Source organism: Vicugna pacos, unplaced genomic scaffold, assembly GCF_048564905.1.
Source record: "Vicugna pacos unplaced genomic scaffold, VicPac4 scaffold_19, whole genome shotgun sequence".
NCBI classification, from domain to species: Eukaryota; Metazoa; Chordata; class Mammalia; order Artiodactyla; family Camelidae; genus Vicugna; species Vicugna pacos.
This window is the reverse complement of record NW_027328740.1, coordinates 64,339,818-64,366,424: the sequence shown is the minus strand read 5'-3', so window position 1 is coordinate 64,366,424 and position 26,607 is coordinate 64,339,818. Positions and strand designations below refer to the sequence as shown.

Below are 26,607 nucleotides of genomic sequence, written 5' to 3'. Positions count from 1 at the left end.
CCCCAGGGCCTCCACTAACAGATAAATACATCTAATTACCTTCCCACCAAAAGAACCCCAAAGAAAAGAAAAAGAGAAATATCTTTCCCAAAAAACCCTGATATTAAATTTGGGTTAAATACTTAAAAACAGATAAAAAGAAAAATAAAAAAGATAAGTGACACTGTGAAGGAAAACCCCAGCTGGGCTAACAAGCTAAGTCACAAATCTAAGTGTGATAATGTCGGTTTACTGATCTAAGTTTTGCTGAGCTACTTGGTAAACCTGAAGTTTAGTGTCAGTTTAGTGGGCTAATAAGCTAACACGTAAATCCAAGGACAACAATTGTCAGTAACGGGATCTGTTCCAAATTGATAAGCTTCAGTGTACTGATTCCTTGCTTTTTGTTGTTTGAGCCTTATTGGCTAATAGCCCCATACTTGTAATTAACCCTATAAAACCTCATGTGCACGTCTTGGAGGTGCTCAGAGCTTTGGAAAAGAAGCCCCTCTGAGCGTGTCAGCATAATAAATCTCAGTACTACAACCCTGTGAGTTATACTTGTTTCTTGGCTTGCCTGTTGTTTCTATAACAACACAAGCGATAATGCCCATGAGATAAATCTGCGGAGGTTGCTGTCAGGTCCCCATGTCTCACGTAGGAAAATCTGAAACATTTTTCTCACCATTCAGGGTCATCATAAGCCCACCTCACACCTCCCGCAGTTAAATGCAAGAGCACAGGTAGGGCCAGACCTTTGCTGTCTCTGTGTCATCACAGTGAGACACGATGGAAGGGGGAAGAGCACAGCCATTCAAGGAAGGCCACAGCAATTAACATCAAAATGTTAAAGGATTCAACCCCCAATAGGCCTTGAGGCTCAGGATGAAGAGATTTAACTTCTAGCAGATCTTGAGCTTCAGTAAACATCCATTGTATTAGTAACTTGGTCAATAACATGCCCCAGGCAACATGGCAGTCCCAATGATAGCCACAAAAGGTCAAAGGGTGGGAAATGGCCAACTCCCTGGGAATCCCAGCGCCTTACCCTAAGGCTGGTCCTTCTACTTATTAGCATATGAAACCACCAAGCCCAAGAAAACAAGCAACACAGTGCCACCTCGCGGTCACCACTCTCTCTCCCTCTTTGGGGAAGGCCCTCAATCTGTGGAGTGTGTACCTACTTCTAATATGAGCATCAAACCCCCACACCTCGTGACGTTTCTCTTGCATTTCAATGTATCTCTCTGAATAAATCTACCTTTACTCAACACTGGCTTGCTCTTGAATTCTTTACTGCATGAAGTTAAGGAACAAAATCTGGTGGGGCACATCCCAGGGGCTCAATGAAAGCCTGGGACACAGCCCTTCTCATGCCCAACGTTTTTTATTCTTGTATCAACAGGACTGGGCTGTGAAGGGAGGTCTGAGGCCACAGCTAAGGGACAGAAGCAGCCTCCAGGGCTCCAATTGGTGGGCAGTCTCTCCCCCAGCATGGGTCTTGGGGTCTGCCCGGTTCTCTGTGTTTCTCTGTTGTGCTGACTCCCCAGACATACAGCGTACTCCTAGGCTTGTCCCCACAAAACCCTTCTCTCCAAAATACAAGCACATCATGTCACAATCCTCTTGTTCAACAAGGAAATGTTCAGCCCACTTTTTTTCCTCCCCAATAAAGTACCCAACTGTCCTCGCTCCCATCACACCACTATTTTTTGTGAGAACTCTGCACTCGCCACACCCCATCCTGAACACAGGTGCCTTACTGGCTGTGATTGAGATGTTTCTTTCTCACACAGCCTGCGTCCTTTCACTTTCCCCTTGTTACCTTAAAAAAGCATTTCCTGAGTCACTCACCCCTCTGATTCTGAACTAACAAAGTGCTGAGGTTGCAGTCACTATATGCATACATCCCAGTTTTGGCTAGGTTTCCATCACAAGATCTTCATTAAGGAGCTGCATCAAGAAGTTTAAAGAGGCTATTCTTACATCTGAGTGGAGGAGCCTGCAAAAAGTTGAATGGCTTTGAAGAGAGAGTTAACTAGGGACAAAGAAGTTGCAGGTCCTAGTCAAAAGTGTCATGAGGCAAAATGTTCTCCCAAGGCTCAGTGTGGCTTATGAACACGGAGTCGGCGGGGAGGAGGTGACAGGCAGTGAGTAGGGTGAGTGATACGGGTTACGCTCCCCCAGCTGGGGAAGAAAAGGTTTTTTCCAGTTTTCCAAACAATTTCTTACTACCTTTTTCTATTATTGTCACATACTATTTCCAACGAATTAAGCATATCAATGTCAGTCATTTGGGCCACTTGGGAGAAGCTACACGATGCCATTCACAGGGCTGGGACATGACAGCCACACCAGTCTAGATTGAAAGAACAGTTGGGGTATTTGCAAGGTAATCACGGGCATGCAGCAAACTCCCCAGCTTCAATGACCTCATCTCAATGCTGGGGCCAAGAAAACTACCAAGCAAAGTGCGTGATGATTATGGCCAACATCTGTTTACTAGGTAAGTGCCCGTGAAAGCTGCCGCTTAATGGGGAATGAGTACGATCAACGAGGCCCTGTCTACCTGGCCACACGCGCCCTGCCTTCCTGCCTTGGTGCAGCAGCAGAAATTGTTTAGCTGAGATGAACACCCCCAGAGCAGCCTCGACGGGAAAGCTCCCAGCTCTGCACGGCGAGACGTGTTCCTTTCCTTCTCAGAGCTGATCACAATTTGCTGTCGTCTGTTTTTATGTTTATCCCTTTTGTAACTGTCTCTCCTTCGGAGTTTTTGCTCAAGCAGCACAGGGCCAGATGTGTCTTGCGGCCTGCCGGATATTCTGGGCAGGGAAACAGCCGACTCCATATCTGGCTCTGGTGCTGAACAGAGAGGGCAGAAGGCCCAGGGGGCCATGCTGAACCGAGGCCTCTGCACCCAAAATTATGGTCTGATTTTGGGCAAATTATACAGTCTTTTTACCATGAGATTCCTCATCTGTCCATGAAAATAACTGTCCATGGCACATAGAATTACAAGGATTATAGGAAATCACCAAATTCATAACCTAGCCAAGGGGCTACAAGTGCATCCTCAACAGACAAATGCTGCCTTTACGGCTCTGACACATGCTAAGCGGGGCGGCCCCACACAGTGAACACTGCTAAGTGCCAGTGGGTTAAGTGCTTCATGTGTGCTATAATACTCTTTAGATCTTACAACAATCCCAGGGTGAAACGAATGTTATGGCCATTTCACAGATTCACCAACAGGTTAAGAGATTTTGAATTCTATTTCAAGGCCCTATGGTGAAGAAATGGCAATTTAAACCGGAATCTGGGCCCAGGCCTTGGCTCCATCTCTCTCCAATCCACCTGACCACTTGCCTTTGAATTCCACCTCTCCAATACACAAGTTTCAGCCGGCCAGCTCTTAAATGCAATTTGTGCAGTTTGTCAATGTTGGTTAATTACCATAAACTGTTCTCAGAAACCACTACAGTAAAGAAAGGTGGACTTAAGGAATTCTGCATTGCGTTCTCCTGCAATGTGCAGGATCCCTTTCCTACACCTCCAAATCCAAGTGTATGCTTCCTCCCTGTTTATGTTTGCACACGGCTTATTAAAGCAGAAGGTACCTGCAGTAATTCCATCTCGGTTGCTTTCCAAGGTTGCAGATTATCCATAATCAGTCTGTGAACGAAAATACTACAATGTGAATGAGAATACTGCAACCATGACAGTAAACAAAGAATACTGAAACCAAGTCATTAAAGGCTGCCGCCACCCCCCAGCTAGGACAGGCCTGCAGCCCAGCTGCTACAGCAACTCACAATGGTGTCGTCTGAGCAGACTCAGAATAAGAAAGGACAGGCTACTGGCCCGAGATAGCTAGGTGCTTGTCTAAAAAATGAATTCAGTGAGTCCAAATATTTGCTTCCTCTCACACATACAAAAGTACTAAATTCTTGAACTTGAGATACCTGGCTTTCTTTAGATAACAAGCAATCTTTTATTGTTCCAACAACCTGGTCTTTGTTGTAAAGCTCCTATATATCCTAGCTCTGCCTCAACCTCTTGGGAGCAGTCCCTCAGAGAGTTCTGACAGGCTGTCATCCCGGCTCGAGTCCTCCCGCCAAATGAAACATAACTCTTAACTTTTAGGCTGCGCATGTATTTCAGTCAACAGTTTTGGACACCATGAAGCACCACAGCAGATTTCTCTCCACCTGAACTCTCCAAGTAACCGGAGCCTTGGTACCAGCAGTGGCCCTTTGTGCCCATCCACCTCCTCGGGGAGTCCAGATGAATTTGGGTGAGTCTCTCTTGGTTCTCGGATCTCACATATTGGTTGATGATCCTAAGTTTATCTGGCGGTGTATCCAGGTACGTGGCCCTCCAGTTGAAAGAACCTGAGGTGAATTACCCACCCAGTGGAGACATATTGGGTGGGGCCTGGTTGAAAGATAACAGGAAATATCCACCTTGAGGATATGTCCAAAGTGGGGCTGGTGGAAACATATGAAGAAAATACTCACCCAGTGGAGACATCCTGAGTGAGTCCAAGTTGAAAGACACTGGGTTCAGGACTGAGTGGTTAGGTAAGAGTCTGGTCTAATATTTTCCTCAATTTGGTTACCTACATTGAATTTTTCAGGATAAAAGTAAAACTCTTATGAGGAAACTTTCAACTCCAAAATTCGGACCATCCTCCTGGCTGGTAACAGCTTTCTCGGGTGACAGAGAATCTTCCAGGAGTGGTAGACACAAAGACTTCATGACACAGAGTTGTCCCTGTGGGAAATCTTACTAGCAAATTTATTCTGAGAACCCGACCTTACAATGGGGAATAGAACTTTCAAAAAAAAAAATAAAGAACAGAAAAGAAAAGAAAAAGAAATGACAGATTGCCAGTCTCCAACTATTACCCCAGCCAGGTTTATGTACATACAAAATTTACAACATTAATTGGGAATAAGAAAAAAAAAAACTCACTCTGAAAATAACTAACCAGGCCTGATAAAAACATTTTTTGGCATTCTGAACTTATAAAAACAAAATCCCCTTTAGGGGTAACTTGGATTTCTCTTCCTGTGTCCTTGAAATGTAAATGTTTTATCTTTCTCTGGGTGTTTTAAGTGTGTGTATGTATGTATATGTATGTTTAGTTTATTTTTTAAAGGAAACCTTGGACTCCACCATACAAAAGTTTCAAGTATTGTGTACATATGGTGGCCACGCAAATAAATTGGGATTCTAAGCAATTCTTTGATAGTACCAATTTTCAGATATTTTGCCATCTTAAACTTTGTTGCATCAGCCTGGACCACAAAGGCTTTTAGCTTTTGGAGAGTAAACCTTTGAATTTTATTTAGGCAACACCCCGACTCTCATGTGGAAGGGCCTCTTCATCTTATTGGTTTAAAATCACTATATATATATTATATTTGTATATAAATTGACGGCCATATGATGGATTTTTTAATTTGGAAAACTTTTTAATTGGTGAAAGTTTAAAGAGATCTCATTATAAAGAGTTGGTTTATGGTTTCTATTAAAATCAAGTTTAAATGTAGAAAAATATATCTAATGGTTAACCTAAGAACTTAGTTAAAAAAATAAAACTGGTTTGAAAAGCTACGTTTGTGTTTTTCCTTTCTAATAAATGTTTCTAGATATGCTAATAAAAACTTAGAATTATTAATGTTAATTAGGTTGAATAACTGGAAAAATGATTGTAAAAATGTCGAAAAAAAAATTAAGTGGCTTATCCCAAAAGGATAAATATTTTTATATGGTTATTTTGAATCAAATACATAAAATGGACATTTTTGGATTTACATACAGGGTTTTGATACTACACAACGTAAAGTTAAAAAAAAAAGGGCCAAAGAGTTCACCTACTCCCCCCCAAGACTAAAGTTCAAACAAGCCCATTTTACTTACCACAGTTTGAAATATATGTATATATAGACTGAAATACTTGATCAATAATTGGGATAACAGACCAATTAATGAAATTAAAAACTGAGAAGTGCCTAAGCTCTTTGGCTGAAACTTGGGCATCCTAGAGACTTCTATAAAATTATATACAATGCACACACACACAAAAAAAGGTTTCTGGCACTCCTTCTAGAAATAAGAATTATTGATTAAACTTAATAAATATAAAAATTAAAGGTATAAGATTTAATAAAATTGAGATAAAAGTTTGTGAAATTGGTATATTTAAATGGTCTTTATACAAAACTTTTGCTTATGTTGTGGGATACATATGTTTAAGAGGAAAAACACTTCCCCTTCTTGGTATTATAAGGCTAGGCACATATCTGTCCCTCTGAAAATATTAATTGAACAAATTAAAATAAACCAATATAGTTACATAAGCCGTCCAATATAATGTAAAACTAAAAACTAATTTGAGTGGCTAATAAAAAAATACAGGTTTACCCTGGGTTTAACTTATAACACAAGGAAAAGAGATCTTACTAAATGCCTTATGCAAGTTTTGGAAGACATATTTAAGTAAGCCTTAATGTTTTAAAACATGGAATTCTTTGTTTACAGCTCTTCTCACTGATACAAAAATGCCATTTAAGGAGATAAAATACGGCCTGGGTGAGAGAGCAGTTCTCTGGGGACCTGGAAGACAGTGTCTTTGTCTTGCACATCAGAAATATAAATACAACAAACAGTGACCTAGGACTGAGTCTAATTAGCTCAACGAAATAAACCTTAAGGCCAAGAAATTTTTGGCATAGAACTCAGAACTCTGAAGGGTCCTTCAGCCTTTGTGAAGAAATTTTAACTGTCTGTTTCATAAATAGTAAGCCTTAGTGATTTGAGCAAGCAAATTCAGCTTACTCCAACTATTATTATACCTATCTTATAAGTAAGTTTTAAAGTGAAGCTATGAGATCTCTAGCTTTTTTCTGATTATAAGCCTGTGTACACATTATAGAAGTGAGATATTTCTACTGCTAAAGAAAAAAAATTCAAAGTCATAGAGCTCTGCTTAATTGACGTAAAAATATAAGAGCTTAAACATTAAGTATTTTTAAAATAACAACTGAACAAATTGACTTTCAGCGTCATGTGAAATGGAAAATATTCAATATTAAGATAATATTTGATATTGTTTAGTTTAAGTATGTTCTAATTAATATAGACATCTTTAAAGTCATCAATATTATGTATAATACCTTTACTGTACCTAGGTTTAATGAAAGTCAAATAAGATCCTGTTATATCTGTTGCAGATTTGTCAAAAAAAAAATAAAAGTAATGTGCTGTGGTAAGATTTTAAGTAAATTAAATGCAAATGAGATGAGAGCTTTGGGTAAATATTTAAAATATATTTTTAAAATGTATGTTTAAGATAATCTCTAAGTGTTTGTTATCTTTAAATTCTAGTGGTGTGCTAAATTAAGTTAAATGACAAGATTTTATTAAATAGCTATGCCATTTTCAGATAAAATAACATTGAAATACGAATTACTTAACATTTGACTTCCTCTTACAGTGAAACTAAAGGTATATAGAAATATTAATAAATGGTTGGTGCCACACTGAAATAGTCTCTATTAGTAAGGGAATGATCTCAGTATCCTAGGAAAGTAATATAAATGCGTAAAGGAAGATGTAAGAATGGAATAATACTTTGTTAATGAAAAATAGTGACTTTCTCCTGAAGCTGGTTACCTCTGAATGGAAGACAAAATAAGGGACACACTAATATAAGTATAGAAAGCTGTGGAAGGCTTGTGGAAAAGGAACCCTGAGGGAAGAGTTTTGTACATGGTCAGAATTGGCTAAGTTTAGAAACAAATTGGGCAACGTAAATGAATCTTAGAAGTTAGCTGGAACAAGATTAGATTTGGTTTTCTCTCTGTTAAGAGGAAAAAATTTTCTTAAAATATTAATCCACCTTCAGTAACAGATTGTAAAACTTCTTATACCACTTAGCTGATCTGTTCTGCCTTTACATTTGACATATTTTCTTGTTAATGAATTAGTACTACTTTACAGTGATCTATATGTTTATCTGATCAAGTGTTCTGAAATCTTTCACAAAGCTCCCCAAATATAAAATTCTAATTAATTAAATAAAAATTAATTTAATTAATTAAAATTCTTTTAATCTCCAGTTAAGTTTGGGATGCTACAGAAGGCCCCTGAAACATCCCAAAGAGAGATTTTTAACTATAAAGTTTCATTTGGCATTTTAAATAACATGGAATTGTCAAATGAATCATAAAACTTCTAAGGTTATATTGAATGAGAAATATTATTAATATAGGTATTGTAGAAATTACATGGACTCCCTAAAATTCTGGCATATCTGAAATGTTACCAGTGATAATTATGGGTATAGTGAACAGGTTTCTTTATTGATTATAGTGTAACGGTGTTTAACCATGCTTTTAAATTTTTGTCATTTATAGACAGTTAATTGTTTTCTTCTGATGGTTTTGCAAAATGCTTTCTCTTCAAGGAGATTTACTGATTTCTAATAAATTTCAAACTACAGCACTGAACTAAACTGGGTAAGACATTATAAAGTTCTAATGAAAACTCTCATTAAAAGAATTAGTTACATGGGACTGGTTAACCTGCTGAATATGGTTATAATTTTTGATATTGTTTGAAATACTACTGGCTTTTAACCTGTTTCCCAGACGTAAAGAATCTCTTCTCCTTAAGCTAGTTATGGTTCACAGCAATTTGATAAATTATACCTATGTAATCACACTTGGAACACTTATCTTTTCTCTCTATCTGATCCCTCAATAGACTAAAAACACTTAGGTCCCCAGTGGCTCTATCAAACAAATTAGGGAGATCATCTCCTAACAGATATAGGAGTATAAAGATATTTTAAGGATTTTAAAGAGAAAAGAATTTACCTAAATCTGTAAGGCAGAAACCCATGAAAAGCCTTGACGTGGCTTTCTTGGCCTTAGCAAACCTTAATATTCTACCCTGAGACTCCGTATTAAAACTTCCAACACAGCCAATTTAAAAAAGCCTATATGATCAAATAATCAGACTTAAGTTGTAAAAAATTAATCTTGATTTGGCTATATTTGAGAAAACTGAGGGTAACTTAAGAGAGAAAATAAATTATATTTTAGTGGATATTAAATTCTAGTTTTGTTAATTGAGGTCCATATTTACTAAGACACTTCCCAGATCATTCCTTGCTGTTATGTCACATTACTGTACGGTTTAATTGAATTATGAAAAAGATACTCTAGGTTTGTTTCTGAAGCTCAGAAATGTATCCTTGGGTAAAGTTCCAATGCCCCATGACCTGCAGCCAGGGGTTATACATACTGCAACAGGCATGACTTAAAGAACTGTCTCCAACCTGAATGGAAGGACCCTTTTTCAGGTACTCTTTACCAGACCATACACACCAAAGCTGAAGGAAACGGAGTCTCCGATTCATTTCCTATCTGAAACATCCCCTGCACTGCACTGGCCTATCGAGTGCTGCTCCCCTGAAAACAATGCCCAAATGGAGAAAAAGCTACCAGACCAGGATGAGAAGAAGATGACATCTGAGCTAGACAGCTGACCCAAGACACCGGACCAGGACTGTATACCAATTACTTTGATAATTTCTCCAACCTTTGATTATGAACTACTCCACTTGTTAAGTTTATGATAAATTACCTATGTCTAGTACTTCTGTGTTACCTTGGTGGGTTTCCCTACTCCAAGGCTCTAACTAGATAGCCCTCAGAAACGTTATTCTAAAAAGAATTTATAGTTCTGTTTAGGCCACTGTTGATCTTACAAGGTGGGAGATTTCAACTGGCCAATTAATACCTGCTCTGACCCTGACCATAAATATGAACTTTCTCATAGGATCAAACTCAGAAACACAAGCAAAATTTTAACCCAAAAATACAACTTCTCGACTATTAAATTCTTACTCGTGACTTTATTAACGTTACTAGCTGTATTACTTATATCCTGTCTATTTTATAAAATTGTTGTCTGTTACAATTCCCAATGTGTAACTAGGCCCACAAGATTGATGATGGCTAAACATCTTGAAGAAACAGATAAGATTTATAACCCTGAATAAAATAAATATAATAGTGTGATTCTAGGTATGGGAATGAGCAAAGATGGGTAAACACGTTCTGTATCATAATAGACTAGTAAGACAGGTGATCCAGAGAACTTTTAGTATCAACAGGGCCTGACAAAAAAAACTAACACCTTGAATGGCAACTCAGAAGATTCTTCACCTGAACTAGGAATGAGCCATCCTAGCACCGTGGGACAAAATTGGTCATGAAATTTCTCTCAAAATATTGGTCGAATTTAGGACCAAGTGGGAGCACTGTGAATGAAAATACTACAATGTGCATGAAAATACTGCAACCATGACAGTAAACAAAGAATGCTGAATCCGAGTCATCAGCGGCTGCTGCCAACCCCCAGCGAGTACATGCCTACAGCCCGGCCTCTCAGCCACTCACAGTGGTGCCCTCTGAGCAGACTCAGAGTAAGAAAGTACAGGATACTGGCCCTAGATAGCCAGGGGATTGCCAAAGGAATGAATTCAATGACCCAAATGTTTGCTTCTCACCATACATAGAAAAGCAGTAAATACTTGAACTTGAGATATTTGGTTTTCTTTAGATAACAAGCAATGTTTTATTGTTCCAATTACCTGGTCTTTGTTGTAAGCTTCTATATATCCTAGCTCCTCCCCTACCTCTTGGGAGCAGTCCCTCAGAGTGATCTGAGAGGCTGTCATCCCGGCTCGAGTCCTCCAGCCAAATAAAACAAAGCCCTTAACATATAGGCTGAACGTTTATTTCAATGACGTTCCAGAATAGACACAACTCATCAATTCTGTAATGGAACACACTGAATCAGGAACCAAAGCGTGTTTTAGTCCGGAAAATCTCCGGGTTCCTATTTCTTCCTGTCATTATACAATCCCTCTAGAACTCATTAATTTGCTGTCTGCTCCTCTGGCAACAAAACTCGTAGAAGAATCAACTCAGCAGAGCGCCCTGCTGGGGAGAACACCCCGCAGAAGCACTGCAGGCTGCCTGCCCTCCTGCACGCTCTGCTGACCCTTGGTGTCCCCCGTGGAGACCAGGCCAACAGAGCTGTTCCTAACAGCTACAAATTCGCACTCGTTAAATAAATCATTTTATTTTATATGATATTTTACGTATATACCCATCTCTGAAAACAGCTTTGCAGAAGCTCAAATCTTCAACATCAATCCCCAAAGGCAAATCCGGTCCCCAAAGGGAAACAAGACTTAAGACGACGCTAAGGCCTCCAAAGTCCTCTCAAGGACCGTCAACCAAACTGCCTGCAGGTCTGCAGCTGTAGGCTGTTACATGTCTGCTTTTAAAGCAACCCCTTCCTGCCCTCGGGTATTACAGTGTCCCTCTACGCCCTCCTGTCTCAGAGTAAAAGCAGCCATTGCAGAACCTTGCAGGGAAGCACTGACAGGAGTCGACAAAGAGGATCAGAGCTAAGCTAATACTTCTGATGACACGACCTTGTCACTGTGTCACTTTACAGATGAAGATATATATAGAGAGAGGTGGGGTGATATTGCTTAAAGTCACACAGCTAATAAGTGGCAAAGTCTATAACTCTGCTCTTCCCTTCGGCGTGACGCCCCAGCTGGGACGCCCACAGGGTTGTCTCATGCCTGCCTGAACAATCCTCTCCTGTCACTCATAACCCACCACAGCGTCTGACCCTAGCCTGCCTTTTCAGCATCTATTCCCTCCAGTCTCTCAGGAACAAGGCCGTTTGGGCCACTGTATGACTTCCGGCTCCCGGAAACATCAGTGCTCATGCTGGTCTTGCCTGTGCATCCGGCCCGCTGCTCAGAGGCTCTTCCTCCCCTGCAGGAGTACATTTCCACTCTCCGCAGGGACACCTCCTCAGGGGAGCCCTCTTCTCGCTCTCAGCACGGCAGGGCCACATCCCGAGCTGCCCCATTAGGATAGTGTGCGCCCAGGTCTGTTAATCAGACCAGCAGCATCAGAGCCAGGGATTATGCCCGGGCTACCCTGCAAAACTACTGCCCGCCACACAGTCCCCAGCCAGCAGGTCACCTGGAAGTCACAGCAAGTGCCCCACCCAATCCAGAAGCCTCTTCATTTGCCAGCATCGCTGATGACTGGTTTCCAAACTTTGGTCAGTTTCACACAAAACAGCACCTTCAACTGTGAAGCAGAGGGTTTCGCTTCTGCTCCCCATCCTTACTGGTAATGTCAAGGAAAACAAAGAGGCCTTTTCTCAACACTTTTATAATGACACCCTCCCACCCACAATATTCATATGCTCAAGAGCTTTGGATCCACGTGATTTTCTTTCCCTTATGATAAGCGGCTCAAAACACTGCGGGATTCCTTCTATTTAGAGGGTATTTGTACTCAGTTTATCGGCTTTAATCTGTTTTTGTCTCTCTTCAATATCCCTAGCAGTTGCCACCTCTTACTCCCTTCAGCAGCCTCCCTCCCAACATCTACTCTAGGAAATCAGCTGTGATGAGGGGCCTTGGGGCAGTCACAGACGATGCAACTAAGGCAAAGAGAGGGTCCATAATTTGCCCGAGAAGATCAGCTTCAACCCCCAACAATGTGTGTCACGTCCCTGTGTTTAACTCTTATGCTAAGCAAGATAACTTTTTGTAGATTATGGTTATAAACAGATGAGGTATAAAAATACATACAAGGACACACATCTACTCTAAGATGCTCACTAACTCCACTATTTTGTTTCTACTTATTTCTATTAAAAAATATTAAGAACCTCTGCAGTCAGTATAGCAAAATGTTACTGGGCTTTAAATCCAGAATATAGAGGTGTTAAATGTGTCATTACTCATACTTATTTGTATGTTCACAATACAAAATTATTTGAAAGTCCCTCTCACCTCCCCCTACTCACTACTGGCTCTCACCTGAGCTCCCAGACCACTCATCTAACAACCTTTCACTTTACCCACAGCTGAACTCATCAGATTTCCGCAGAACTCCCTCTGCAGCTTTCCCTCCTCAGAGCACAGAAGGACCATCATTTACCTCATTAATCCACCCAGAAACCTGGGCCTTACTCCATCCTACATTCACAGACAGCCTTCATCCTTTCCTTTTTACCATCTAAACATGCCTTCAATATGTTCGCTTTTAAACACTGACCGTCCCACCGCTCAAGTGGAAGCCACCAACACTGCCCACCTGGACACATGAGTCTCCTACGTGGCCCCACAGCCACTCTCCCCTACTTGAGACAAATGGGACTTTGTCACTCCCGCGCTTTTTGGACACTTTTCAGACCCACTCTTCTTAGAAGAAACTCCAAGTTCTTCACCAGGTGAAAGTCTTTGCCATGAAATTGTCACCTCAGGGAGGGCAGGACCCGCCCTCTCCCCTCGGCCCCGCCCTCTCCCCTCGGCCCCGCCCTCTGGCAGAGCATCAGCTTGGGAGGACCTGCTGAGCTACACCAGCCTGTATTCTAAACCTGGTCTGAGTTCTTAGCAAACTGCTTCAATTATCCATACAATTCCAAGGTAAATTAGAAAGATTTTAGATGTTGAGCTAGACTATTGATTTTGGGATTTTGCACTAGCAACCTGCAAGGACATGTTCTAAAGATTCTGTCTTCTTAAAACCACACCCAGGTTAAAGGAGTATTTGTGGAATGTCTTCGGAGGAAAAGGGACTGTACTTTTACAGGCTTTATGTTTTATAACATGAACAACCCGGAAAGGGTCACAAATGGAACCGCCTCACAAGTGACAGAAGACAGGTGAGAGGCACAAAGCAACAGGTTGCAAAGATGGTAAGAGCAAACATGATTCTCCAACCCCCCCAAAAATTTTTGAAACAACCAAAAATTCTGAATTTTAAAAGTAAAAGAGTATCATATAGAGAAATGAAATAAATAATGCTCTTCATCAGGGTTTCAAGATCTCACTCCAGAGTTTTTAGCAGGCCATACTGAATCCTAGCACAGAAAAATCAAATGGACTTGTAGTGAGAAAGTTCCAGGAAAACTGCAGTAATTCCTCCACTTGTGTAAGGACATACACTCACCTGCTGAAGGTGAATGTAAACCGCATTCTGGATAAATTCGAAAGCTTCCAGGCTCCGCTTCTGGATGCCAAGGACTTGGACAGCTTGGAAGCATGCTTCTAACTCAGTCATCGGCATTTTTACACTGCAGGGGAAACGGAGGAACCCAGTCAAGAGCAGAGATGTTCCTGTCGTGTCTCACAGGCCGTGCCTCGGGGATTCAGTGCCCTGCAGCAGCCCGGCCCCAGGCAAGGACCAGCAGCGTTTTCCACCCAAGCAGGAGGGGCACTGTGCTTGAGAAAGCCCATCTCCGATGGGGGCAAGAGGGGCTGGTGGGGTTCAGTGAACCTATAAATGCCCACAGAAATATGCCTGCATTCATTCAAGTGATGCAAACAACTGTAGCAGGCTATTTAACAAAATTTCAATTGTCAGTGGAAATTTTGCCATTCCTTTCCGCTTGTCCCCTGCACTCTGAGACAGGCTTAGGCTCTCTTACACCTGCAGCTCTGTGCAATTGTTGTGAAGTCATTTTACTTTACAGATACCACGGTTCTGCCCAGGGTGATATCCAGCCCAGAGAGGTGGCCCAGGCCAATTTAAAGCTATGTGGCTTGCGTGCGGGGGCAATTACAGGAGCTGGTTCTGGAGCCAGGCCCCTCCCCACCTCTGCTCCCCTCTCTCCCGAGGCCCCGCTGCCAAGCACTCAGGCTCCGTGATCTTATGTCCTACCCTTCTACTCTACTCCAAACCCTTTTCCTTTTGTTTTTTTCCCTAATTATTCCCAGCTGGAGTGATTTTTCAATCTCAATATCTGAAAAAAATTCCTGCAGCCGAAAAAGAGGTCTCCAGAGGTCAATGCCCATATGCTGGTTCCTGAAGAGAGCCCCTGGCTACGGGGACCCTCACCAACACTCACGGGGCATCAGAGATGTTGCAGGGTCGGCCACCCCCTACAAGAGTTTGCTGTCACCCCAATGCCTGCACAGCATCACTGCTCACAAAATATAGTTGGTACACTTATCGGTTATTAAGAAGCAAAAATACAAAATTGCTCGTATTTCTTACTAATATTATCTATGAAGCTGGAAACGGAATTGTAATAAAATGTACAGTTTTTACCCTATGTTAAATCTGTTCCTTTGAGTTTAAACCTGTGCCCTGTTTCCTAGGCTCAGACTTGGTAGCTCTGCACCATTTGAAAAAGAAAGTTGCCTTTAGCCTGAAATCTGCAGGAAAGCCTATTCTCCTGGCCCTGATCTTTAAAAATGTTAGCTCATCTGCACTTCTGTAGAGATGGCAAGTTGCATAATAGAGAATAGCCTTTGTTTTTTTGGAGGTTTTACAGGGGTACCATGATTTGATCCACATGGACAGCTGCAAGAACAGCGGATTCAAAGGACAAACAATTCATAAAGCAAGAAGTATGCAACAACCAACCACAACCCCGTCCCTTTTTAGTATAAAAGGAGACTGAATTCTTACTTGGGGAAGATAGTTCTCCAGGACATCAGTCTGCCGTCTTCTGGGTCTGCCAGCATTGCAAGTGAAGTCACTATTCCTTGCTCCAACACCTCATCTCCCGGTTTATTGGCCTGTCATGTGGCGAGCAGAACGAGTTTGGACTCAGTAACAAAATGACTGCATTGGAGGTAGTATGTCTCCAATGTTTCCTCATTTCCAATATGTAACATGCACATCATTTATGATCTAGTGCAAATAATTCATCAAAGACAACCACAAAAAGAAACTATACTCACCTAGCTATCAACACTGAAGTCACAACCTGTCAATTTTATATGATGTTGAACAACACAATGGAAAAACCTAACATAGGGAGTTGATTCCACGGAAATAAAATTATTTCTACTCCTTCAATACTTTTTCTTTTCTTTTCTATTTTATTTTGTTTTGCTTATTGAAAGGAAAATAAAAGTCAAGTCATTTTATTTCACGTATTTTTGTTATAGCTACATTCTTTAAATACTACAAAGAGATTTAAACTGCAAAAAATTGTTCATATATTAGTATAAAGATATATACACAATCAATGGGGATTAGGAAAGGAATGGACATTTACTAAAAATCCACTGCAATCTTGTCTTTTACAAGCATATCCTGGAATATAAGCTGTATGATCCAGGGGGCTCCACCCCCATTCTCACTGTTGAGTCCCTTAGCAATCAACTACTAAGGCACCAGCATAGAACCATGTGATCAGTATTTTAGGAATAAATTAGGGAATTAGCACATTCAATTCTAAAACAAAAACCCTAAAATAAATACTGAACTTATTTACAGATAAAGAAAATTGGAACCAAAAAAGTAGTTATTTCCCCAAGGTCACAAAGCTAATAACTGGTAAAGACAAGATTTGAACTCATCTGCCTGATTCTAAAAACTAAGGTGGAAATCCCATTTGACTGGGGAGGGTCCAGCAGCAGAGCCTATCACCCTATCTTTGTTCAGATCTAGCCTTAGACAGCCTGAGACAGCACCCCATTCCTATGGAACTCGAGGGCAAATGATAACAATAAGGATTTTATATCCAGTAGTTTGTTAGGTCTCATTTATATAAAGTGTCAGCAGGTCAGCAGAAAAACTCTGGAAACTATGAGTGGGTCCAGAGCTTTCTGCTGATTAGTAACTCAGTCTCTCAGGACATAGTGACCTTCCCATGAGAGGCCTCATGGACATAAACTAAAGGCAGCTGGGCAATGAAAACTAACAAGAACCTGGAACTCAAGCAAGAAGGTTCCCTGCCACCCCCCACCCAGTTGCCTCTTCACCCGCGTGGACACGATGGCAGGAGACCCAGGTTCTTGTCTAAGTTACATCATCATGGATTCTCATCCATAATAATGTATGACTCTATGCCGCCTTATGTCCATTAAAACTCAAATATGATAACACCAATATCTCAGCAGAATATCTATGTCTCCACTTCCTGTCTTCTAATAGGAGAATATTTTTATGGACAAAAAGCAGAAATCCAATTTAAAAAACCATGCACGAAGCCAGGTGAAATTCTGCTTAAGAGACTGCTCTCACGCTGAGTAAATGAAAACTCAGAAAAAGTGGCCCTTCTCCCTCAGCAAATGGGAGGTAGCCTGATGTGTGTGTGTGTGTGTGTGTGTGCACGTGTGTGTGTGTGTAAATCAAATACAATGAATTCTGGGATGTGTACAGTTTTTTTAAGTCACTGTCATTTCATGGGAATGAGCCACCATTTAAATAATTTGAATCTAGTGTTCTGAGAGAGTCTCAGGCTCTTGGTGGAGGAGGTGAAAGGGGAGAGTGAAGGAGGAAAGAGGTACATGAAGCAAAGAACTAAGAATACTGCCAGGGAAAGGCAAGACGTTAGTCTTGTTCTTCCTTGCACCACATACAAATTAGGGACTCGCTTTCTGCTGATGACTTATCGAGCACTGATTTGCAGGAGAAGAGGGGACAGCTCATTGCTCACTGAGCTTGTGACTGTACGTGGCATCTTATAGACACAAATCATTTACCCTGATCAAACACTCTAGCAGCAGGCTGTAATTCTTCTGTTTTGAGAGACAACAAAGCAGGAGTTCAAACAGGATGCATAACTTGACAAAAGTCAGAGGTCCAGTAAACTAAAGAGGATTAATTCAAACTCAGATCTGAATGCAGAGTCTGATCTTCCCACTCCCAGGACTGGAAAATCCTTAACACAGGCTCCCCAGCTCCCCTGCATTGTTCCTGGCACCAAGCATTTGCCATGGCAATGCTCACCATTTCTCACAGACACAGCGCTCTGTGCAGCAAATGACCTTGAACAGACCTTGATCATCTACCTGCCACGCCCACCAGGCTTCACCATACAGGCAGGAAAGCTGGCTTTCAAGTGCATACAAAGCCATTCCTTGTCTAACCTGGGCTCTTCTGTGGTTTCTCCAGCCTAAAGGCAGCCATGAAACTGCTCACAGTTTGTACATGAGCCACACTACCTCTCTCCATCTGTCTCCCCACCTATACTACTTAGCTATAAACATTTTGAGAATCTTCGACACAAATTTTTAAAAACAAAAAAGAAAGGATTCTGGAACAACTACTTAATACTTACAATTTTAAATGACAAAATACAAAGTGAGTATTTACAAACCGAATCTTCCTTTCTAAATTTCAGTTTTAAGCATTTAAAAATATAATAGCAAAAAATTTTCACTTACAAAATTGACAAAAACATAAACAATAATCTGGAATAAGTTAAAAAATAATGCCCATGTTCTAAATGGAGAAACTTCAGGGCTGTACTGAGGGGTAAAGTAAGAGGTGAGAATGTAGAGACATCAACAAATTGCATGGAGGAAAGCAGTTTTGTAAAGATGTAAGTTCTCATCAGAATAATTCAAAACTTACTGAAAACTCCCATGACAACTCCAATCTGATTTTTTTTAACTTGAACAAAATATTTTGGAATTCTTCAGGAATAATAAAATCATAATACTAGACAAGAAAATTTGGGATGGAAGAAAAGAATGAAAAAAATTCAGACTGCCAATTATTAAATAAATTTTTACAATATGTAAGTTATGGTGCTGGAGTAAGAAAGGCAGATTGACAGAAGGGAACCATGAGCTCAAAAAGAGACTCTAGTGTACACAAGTATTTTGTAAAGGTGGGATTTCAAATCAAAGAGAAAAGTATGACTTCAGTAATTGTCCTGAGACAATCAGACAATCACCTAGAAAGAATAAATACTATTCCTCTCATAAGGACCACAAGATAATTTACAGACAGTGATGTAAATATAAAAAAGTACTAATAACAGCAAATACAACACTTTGCTCTTATTAACTCAACTTACCCTTACATTAACTAGTACTATTATCATCTCCATCTTAGAGATTAAAAAAAACCTACAGAGGAGATTTATTCCAGTATAAGAAATTATTTTTAAGAATAATTTCAAAGATAAAACACATAAGGAATACATTTATTATCATAAGAATATTTTGAGACACTACCAAAATAAAAATCCTCCTAAAGAAAATGAAAGGAAAGAAATGACAAGAAAAAGCTCTGTGATACATGTTGTTGAAGACAAGAAGTTAATGTTCATAACATACAAAGAGCTGTCACAAACCAACAAGAAGCTCCCCCACTTAAATGTGTGCAAAGGATAAAAGGAATCATTCATTTTAAAAAAGTCAAATGGCTAATGAGTGAAAAATGCTCAATACCTCACTGGTCATCAAATGCAAACTAAAACAATGAAAAAGCACTTTTGCTCATCATATTGGCAAATATTTTTAAAAGATATTCTATCTAGTGTCCATCTGTGGGAGAAGAAACCATGAGCGACATTTTCAGAGGACGACATGTCAATGGATATGTAAACTCTGAAAAAGTACGTACACAATGACTCAACACCACTTCTAGGAATCGTTTCCTTTAGGAAAAAACAAATTTAGTCCAAAAAGATGTACCCATCAGGGCATTTACACAGCACTGTTTACAATGGTGGGAAGAAAAACTGAAGTGAAATCATATCCAGCAATAGAGAATTGGTTACATAAGTAATTGTGCATCTTTTCATTCCCCTATGGAAGGAATTTCTAGAGTTACTTGAATGGAGTCTGTGATGAATGTAAATGTCACATCCAGGGACTAAATTTCCAGAAGCCTTAACTAAGGGAATACTCATAAAAGATCACAGGAATGTCTGTACAAGAAGGATGCCAGTCAAATATCCTTTCTGACAGTGGAAAATGGAGAAAATTTAACTGTCCACCATCAAGACAATGATGCGGTAAATCACGACGAGCTGCGAGCAATGAGGGAGCCAGCGTTTCGCCGTGGTCCAGGGCCTTGTCCACAGCATTCTCTCATCAAAGGTGTGCGTGGGAAAGAGACCACACCCGCAAATCAGGAGACCCCTCCACTCTATCTGAAAGGACCGGGTGAGTCTGGAGTGGGAGGACGTCTATGATATACACCTGAGTGATTAAAGCGAGCTGCAGAAAAACATATAGTATGGTCTCATTTTTAAATAAAGCATATATACACACACGTATACATGGAATTCTCATATGTGTGTATATATGTATGTCATAGGCATAAAGGTCATGAAATATATATATCAAATTTTCAACAGTTTTTACTCTTCGGAAATAAGGGGAAGGGAGGTAGGGCCTTCCTGTACCACCACAGTTCTCTTTTCAGTATTTCAGTTAAGTATACTTGGAATTTAAAAGTTTATTTAAGTCCGAAGTAAAATTGACAATGCCTCCACAAGACAGAATGCTATACTGGTCATCAAAAATCATGCCAGAGGAGATAGAATATTGTAGAAAAACATATAAAAAGCCAAATGGAAAATGGAGGTGTCCACACAGTAAACAGTCACAGAGTGCTCTCTGGTTTTTTATGACAGAGGTGATCCACACTGATGAAAATATACGTTAACGTCTTAATTATTATCTTTGAATAGCGGGACAAGGATAGCCTCTTTTGCCCCCCTTTTCAGAGTTATTATTTTAAATGCACATTCTTTTTCATCTGAAAAAAGCATTTTTGGGTGTGTAGTACTATGCATTGGAGAATAATACAAGAATACTTAGAGAAACAAGTAACTAGGAGACAAAGCAGCAGCATCACACAATGTAGGACGGGCGATCCTGATTAACACCACGCAGTTACATAAGGACCCACAAAGTGAGAGCACCTGCTGTAACAGGGCGTGGCCCCCTTCTATTTGTCAGCAGTGTCTTCACGGCTGAGGCAGTTCTGAGCATGGCCAGTGTCAGTGCTGGTGTCTTGATTGATGCTACTGGGGGTGAGGGCACCTGCAAGCCGAGAGGAAGAACAGAAATCATCCTCTGCCTTTTCTGTCTTGTTTCTTTGTTACTTTAAAAGAGAGCCATATATAAGATAAACCGTGTATCTCCCCAAATGAAATTTCAGTAATGAAACCGTTTTTAAAGACTTCACAGCTTATATTCTGCCTATAACTGTCTTTTCAACAAAGATCATATTTATTAAATGTTAATTAACTCAGTTAATTAACTCCCTGTTGAAACATTCTAGTAAAGAACATGAAATGCAGTATGTAAAAGAACCACACCTGCAGTGACTAGCTCAGCTGTCTTGACGGCAGTGCAGTCAGCCCCCACCATCCCGTGGCCCTGAGCTCCTGATGCTGGTAAGAGATTACGCTGCCGCCTCAGATGGAGAGAAACGGTGAAAGCATTTCTTGAACCCTACAGCACTGACAAAACATAACTGACAAATCCCAGGCCCCTTTGAGGCTCTCATTTTCTGTTTCTGGCCAACCCCCATCAATGAGCAGAACCACCCAATCCCCGAGCCATGGGACTCATGTGGGAAGCAGTTTTGGAGAAATTTCCAGGTATAGAATGTAACCAACTATACATAGAACTCTGAAAAAGAAAAGATGCCATACTCTGATTTTGGAAGACACTCAAAATATTCTCCTAAGCCTTAGTAGCTGGAAAGGCTGGGCTTCTCCTAAGTCACTTATTTATTTCACAGCCAGTAAGCATCTCCCTCAAATCCTGCTTCCCTGTGTCTGCTGGGAGCTTGAAGCACACTGCTGCTGTCGATCTTATAAGTCACATGGCAGAGACATGTGTCTCACGCCTGCAATCCTCACACAGGCTCGCCTCCTAGCCTCACTGTCTGAACTGGGCCCCATTTTCTCACCTGTTTATTTGGTATCTGTTCTTCTGTAAGCTACCTGAAATGCGTTTTGGAACATGTCAGAAGAAGCAGTGGGTTGAGAAATGGACAGATTGAGAGGTGAGAGATGGGCAGACAGAGAGAGAGACTCCAAGAAAAGGGGAACAAATAAAATTTCCTATGCAAAACCCTCTTCTAATCAGGGAAGGAAACCACCACGGAAAAGTGTGAAGAGGCAGGTAGCTTAGGACTGTTTCCTGGATTCCATGAAAGTAATACCAAGAGATGAGAAGGTAGAACTTTAAATAGTAAAAGAAAAAAAGCACACATGCTTGAAAAATATATCTACAATATGTACTTTCTAAAGAATAGACTGAAATCAGCAGGGCCCAATAACACTACACTTGGGTATTTACAGAAGTGAGAATCCCATCTCCAAACCACAAGGCATCCCTTCAGAGCACTGACAGTCTACATGGGGCGGTCATAAAGCCATCACCGCAAAAGCTATGCTACCCTGCACTTACGAGGAATGAGCAGCTGTGCTCAGGCTGCCCATGCGCATCATTTACACCCCACAGCACCTCTACGGGGGGGACGCCTAGCGAGCCCCGTCTCTGCAGGACAGAAAACCAGTTCTGGAGAGGCTAAGTCGACTTACCAGTTCTCCATCTCACAGGACTGGTCTCTCCAGAGCAGGACACGAACTCGGACCCACGATTGTAACCATGGTACTACAGTGCTTTGTGTGCTGTTTGTGTGTATAATACATTTGTTTCTATCATGAAAGGTTATTTAATAAATGATCGGTTGTCTTGTCTATCTCATTAGCTCACAATCAATCTTTATACTGTTGAATTGTACTCTTTTCCCCTGAAGAAAGGAACGGAAACAGCGGGGGTCAGAAAGAGGTGGGGCTCCATTCTTTATCTGGGATCTCATCTCATCGAAGTCTCCAAACAGGGAAAAGGAGCAAATGTTCTCTTTATCTTTTAAAGAGAGGGCTCCAGTGATGGTGACTTATTCAATTACAAAATCAAGGCTGGGGAAAGGGCACATGCAGCAACTAGAGCAGTATCAGCTGTAGGAAGGTCAAAAGTGCTCACGGGAGGGCTCAGGGGGCAGCCTCATTTAATTTCAATCAATAAAACAATAACAAACTCTAAAAATACTGGCCTACAATGGATTAGCTCTTTCTTGACATCTAGCAAGTTTCCACAGCCCACATGTAACATTATCGGGAACCAGTGAAAGGAAGAGTCCACAGACAAGGAAAATCAATGCCACAGGCAGGCTGAAACCCAGGCTGGAGTTTAGGAAGAGAAAGGGCATAGTTAAGAACTGGGGAAAGGCTGGGGAAAAAAATCATCACAAGGACTCTCAAGCATCATCCAACAATCATATAATCATTCATTCAAGAGAGAGTTACTGAGGTCGTATTCTGTGCAAGATTGTACAGCGGGTGAAGCAAGAGCGCAGCGTCCATGGTGGCAGCAAGTTGCGGGGCTCAAATACACTTCTGATCCCGGTACCTTGCACACTTGTCCTCAATATAAAGGCAAAGATAATTAAAGTAAAATAATACTCTGTAAACTCAAAGCATTCTTGAAAAAAAAAGTTAAAGAAGACCTAAATACCAGGACAGACACTCCACACACATTCCCCTATCAAAAGAAAGTGCTCTTGGAATGGCAGTGCTCCCCAGAGCGATCCGTATATTCAACGTGGTCTCGATCACAATCCCAGCGGGCTCCTCTGCAGAAACTGACTATCTGCTGCTACAATTCATATGGGAATTCGAGGATCTCAGTAACCAATACGTACTTGAAAAAGAAAAATTTGAGAGGACTTATAATTCTCAATTTCAAACCTTACAACTGTATCTCCAGGTGAGATTAGAGGCCATTGTGAAGTTATTACTGTGTTAATCCTTATTTACTAAATTCTCTACAATGAATATTACTGTTACAATAAGAAAAATAAAAAGTAAGTTATCCTTTAAAACATGCACACCGATTCATTCATTGGGAAAAAATTATTCTATCAATTAAGAGATAAATATCTATTGAAAAAGGACAACTTAAAAACAAGAGTGCATTTGCATTTTTCATAAATTGAAAACTGAAAAGCACAAAGACGTCAAGTTTCTAGGGAGACCAATGCAACATATTAATAGTTATTTTCAGAAATTCTAATTTAACAATAAAAACTCTGGAAAGGGAAAATCGTGACTGAGAGCCAACTGCAAACACATGGAGAGCAAAGGCCTAGAAATCACAGTTCCTTTAACTCTGCTCCTAACACAATAGGAGAGGAAATTCCTCACTGAGGGGACAGTGGAATCCCATGCATAAGACAGGATACACAGTACAAACTGCACTAGAATTGGGGGTGATTTCCATAGAAGAATTCTAAAGTTACAAAATTGCTGAAAAACTATTAAAACACTGACAGAAAGATTAAAACACACAGTCATATATATTATATAGAAACATATGTAGTCTGCTCCCATGTTGCATTTAAATACAAATATATTTGTTCATTTATGGGCACTTATGACTTTATCCCTGGTAGAATATTTCAACTAAAACAAATAATCAATATAACACTCCTTTTGTCAAATCTACTTGATAAGTTACTCTGCTATGTAAACATAATGTGTCTAAGATAGATCTAAAATTAGTGAAAAAGAGCTTTGTATGGCTTCTTGAACTATTCTCAAAATTCAAAGCTTAATTTTAAAACAGATCTGAACAGTAATTCTATATTACCTTTCCCGTCGTGAAATGAACAACACAGTCTGTTGTCAAAATTCTGTCCTTACAATGATTCACGAGCACCGTATCCTCACAAAACTGCTGGACAGCAAGGCACTATCCAGACACTGTGACCCAATAAATGAAACACAATGAAGACAGTGACCCTATTTTGGAGGGCTTATAGTCTGTGTCAACACCAGGGTTTTATCTGATTGGTTTGATTGGTTGGCAAAATAAAATCAATCAAGTACTTTCTTCTTTGAGCATTCTATAAGTCATGACTCTGCTGTTAGTGTCATGAGCAGGAAAGACTTAAGCATGACTTGATTAGATCAACTAGCAACAATCATCACTGGAGAGTGAGTAATAAAGAAGTTAACTGATAGCAATGCTTCTCCCTACATGAGACCTAAAATAAATCGACACTGATATCCGAAAAGAAAATGAGAATTTGAGGTCCCCAATAAGAAAAAAATCTAACAAGAAATCAAAAAAGTAAAGATTTTTTCATTAACGTTTCCTGGAAAGATTGGAGCATGGTGGTGTTGAGCTCAGATGCTAGGGAAAAACATGAGGGTCTGAATTCCCACAGCACTGGGTAGCTTTGACACTAATATGTCAGTCAAATTCTCTGCATCTCAGTCTCCAATGCATAGACTGGGGACAACAACCGCACCCATCTCCTAGAACGGTCCTAAGAATTAAGTTATTTTATATATACAAGTTTTAATAAAATACATCAGATATTAAATATTACCCCAAAAGCACAAGGAAAAATGAAAACAGAGATAAATTGGAGTTCATTAAACTTTAAAACTTTGCTTCAAAAGACACCATCCAGAAAGTGAAAAAAAAACACTCAGGAGAAAATTTTTTCAAATCATTTATCTGATAAGGAATTTGTGTATCAAAAAAAAAATTCCACAGCTCAACAATAAAAAGGCAACTCAATTAAAAAATGAAAAAAGAATCTGAAAAGATATTTTTCAAGGAAAATATACAAATGGCCAATAAGCACAATGAAACGGTGTTCAATAGCATTAGCTCTAAAGGAAATCAAGTCAAAACAACTAGGAGAAACCGCTTCACATTCACTACAATAGGTTAAAATCAAAAAAAGATTAACAAGCACTAATGAGGACACAGAGGAAGCAGAGCCCGCAGCCATTGCTGGTGAGGATGTAACACAGCGTGACCACTTTGGAAAACATCCTGGCACGTCCTCAGAGAGTTGAACATTTGGCTTCTGAATGATCCAGCAATTCTGCTTCCTGGGCACACAAGTAAGAGAACTGAAAACAAATGTTAACATAAAAACTCCTACAGGAATATTCACCATTACTTTTCGCCATTAATTTTCAGAGCCAAAAAACAGAAACAACCCAAATGACTATCACGTGATGAATGGGTAAATAAAGGGGCCCAGCCATACAGTGAAATATTATTCAGCAATAGCAAAGCATAGAGTACTGACTCAGGCCACAACATGGACAAACACTGAAAACGTTACTCAGTGTGAAAGAAGTCAGTCAAAATAGACGGTTCCACTTACATGAAGTGACTCGATTTGCATGAAATGTTCAGCACAGGCAAATCCACAGAGACAGAAGAGTGGCTCCCTGGGGCTTGGGGAGGATGGGGAAGTTGATAATGTCTGCTTATGCGTACTGGGTTTCCTGTTGGGGGGAAGAAAATATTCTAAGATTGACTGGGATGCACATTTCTGGGCATAGAGTAAAATCCGCTGTACATTTTAATGGGTGATTTGTATTAAAACTGTTAAGAACAAAAGCACCTCGGATTAGTACCTTCCATAGTAAATGCAAATTGCTAACATTTATTACAGGAAGAAGAAACTGCCCTCAGCATGAAAGCAGGAGATCAGCAAATATTAGTTAACCGAAATTGGACAAGAGCATTTCACTTGAAACTGTTGCTGAGTGTACAAGAAATATTCAGACATGACAAGGAAAATCAGTTTGACATCACGAAGAAGCATTCTGCTTCAAATGCAAATCAAGGATTCGGCAAGCCCAGCTGCTACAAATGACCAGAGAAGAAACCTGGTTCTTAAAACAAGCACCAGAGCCAACAAGGAAATGGTGGTGAGGAAAGCAGGCGGCCTAAAATCTGGAACAGTGTGCTAC

General features: G+C 40.3%; 1 protein-coding gene across 1 annotated transcript in view; it reads right to left on the bottom strand.

Moving 5' to 3' along the window:
* LOC140693123 (trafficking protein particle complex subunit 9-like) overlaps window positions 1-20,852 on the bottom strand; it is a 299,333-nt gene extending 278,481 nt beyond the window's left edge. Inside the window, exons 1-3 of the mRNA XM_072957180.1 lie at window positions 20,728-20,852; window positions 15,519-15,628; window positions 14,055-14,178 (exon numbers count right to left, since the gene is read on the bottom strand). Coding sequence (XP_072813281.1) covers window positions 14,055-14,080 — 26 coding nt within the window. The 5' untranslated portion in view covers window positions 14,081-14,178; window positions 15,519-15,628; window positions 20,728-20,852. The remainder of the gene's footprint in view (window positions 1-14,054; window positions 14,179-15,518; window positions 15,629-20,727) is intronic.
* Window positions 20,853-26,607: the final 5,755 nt, after the last annotated feature.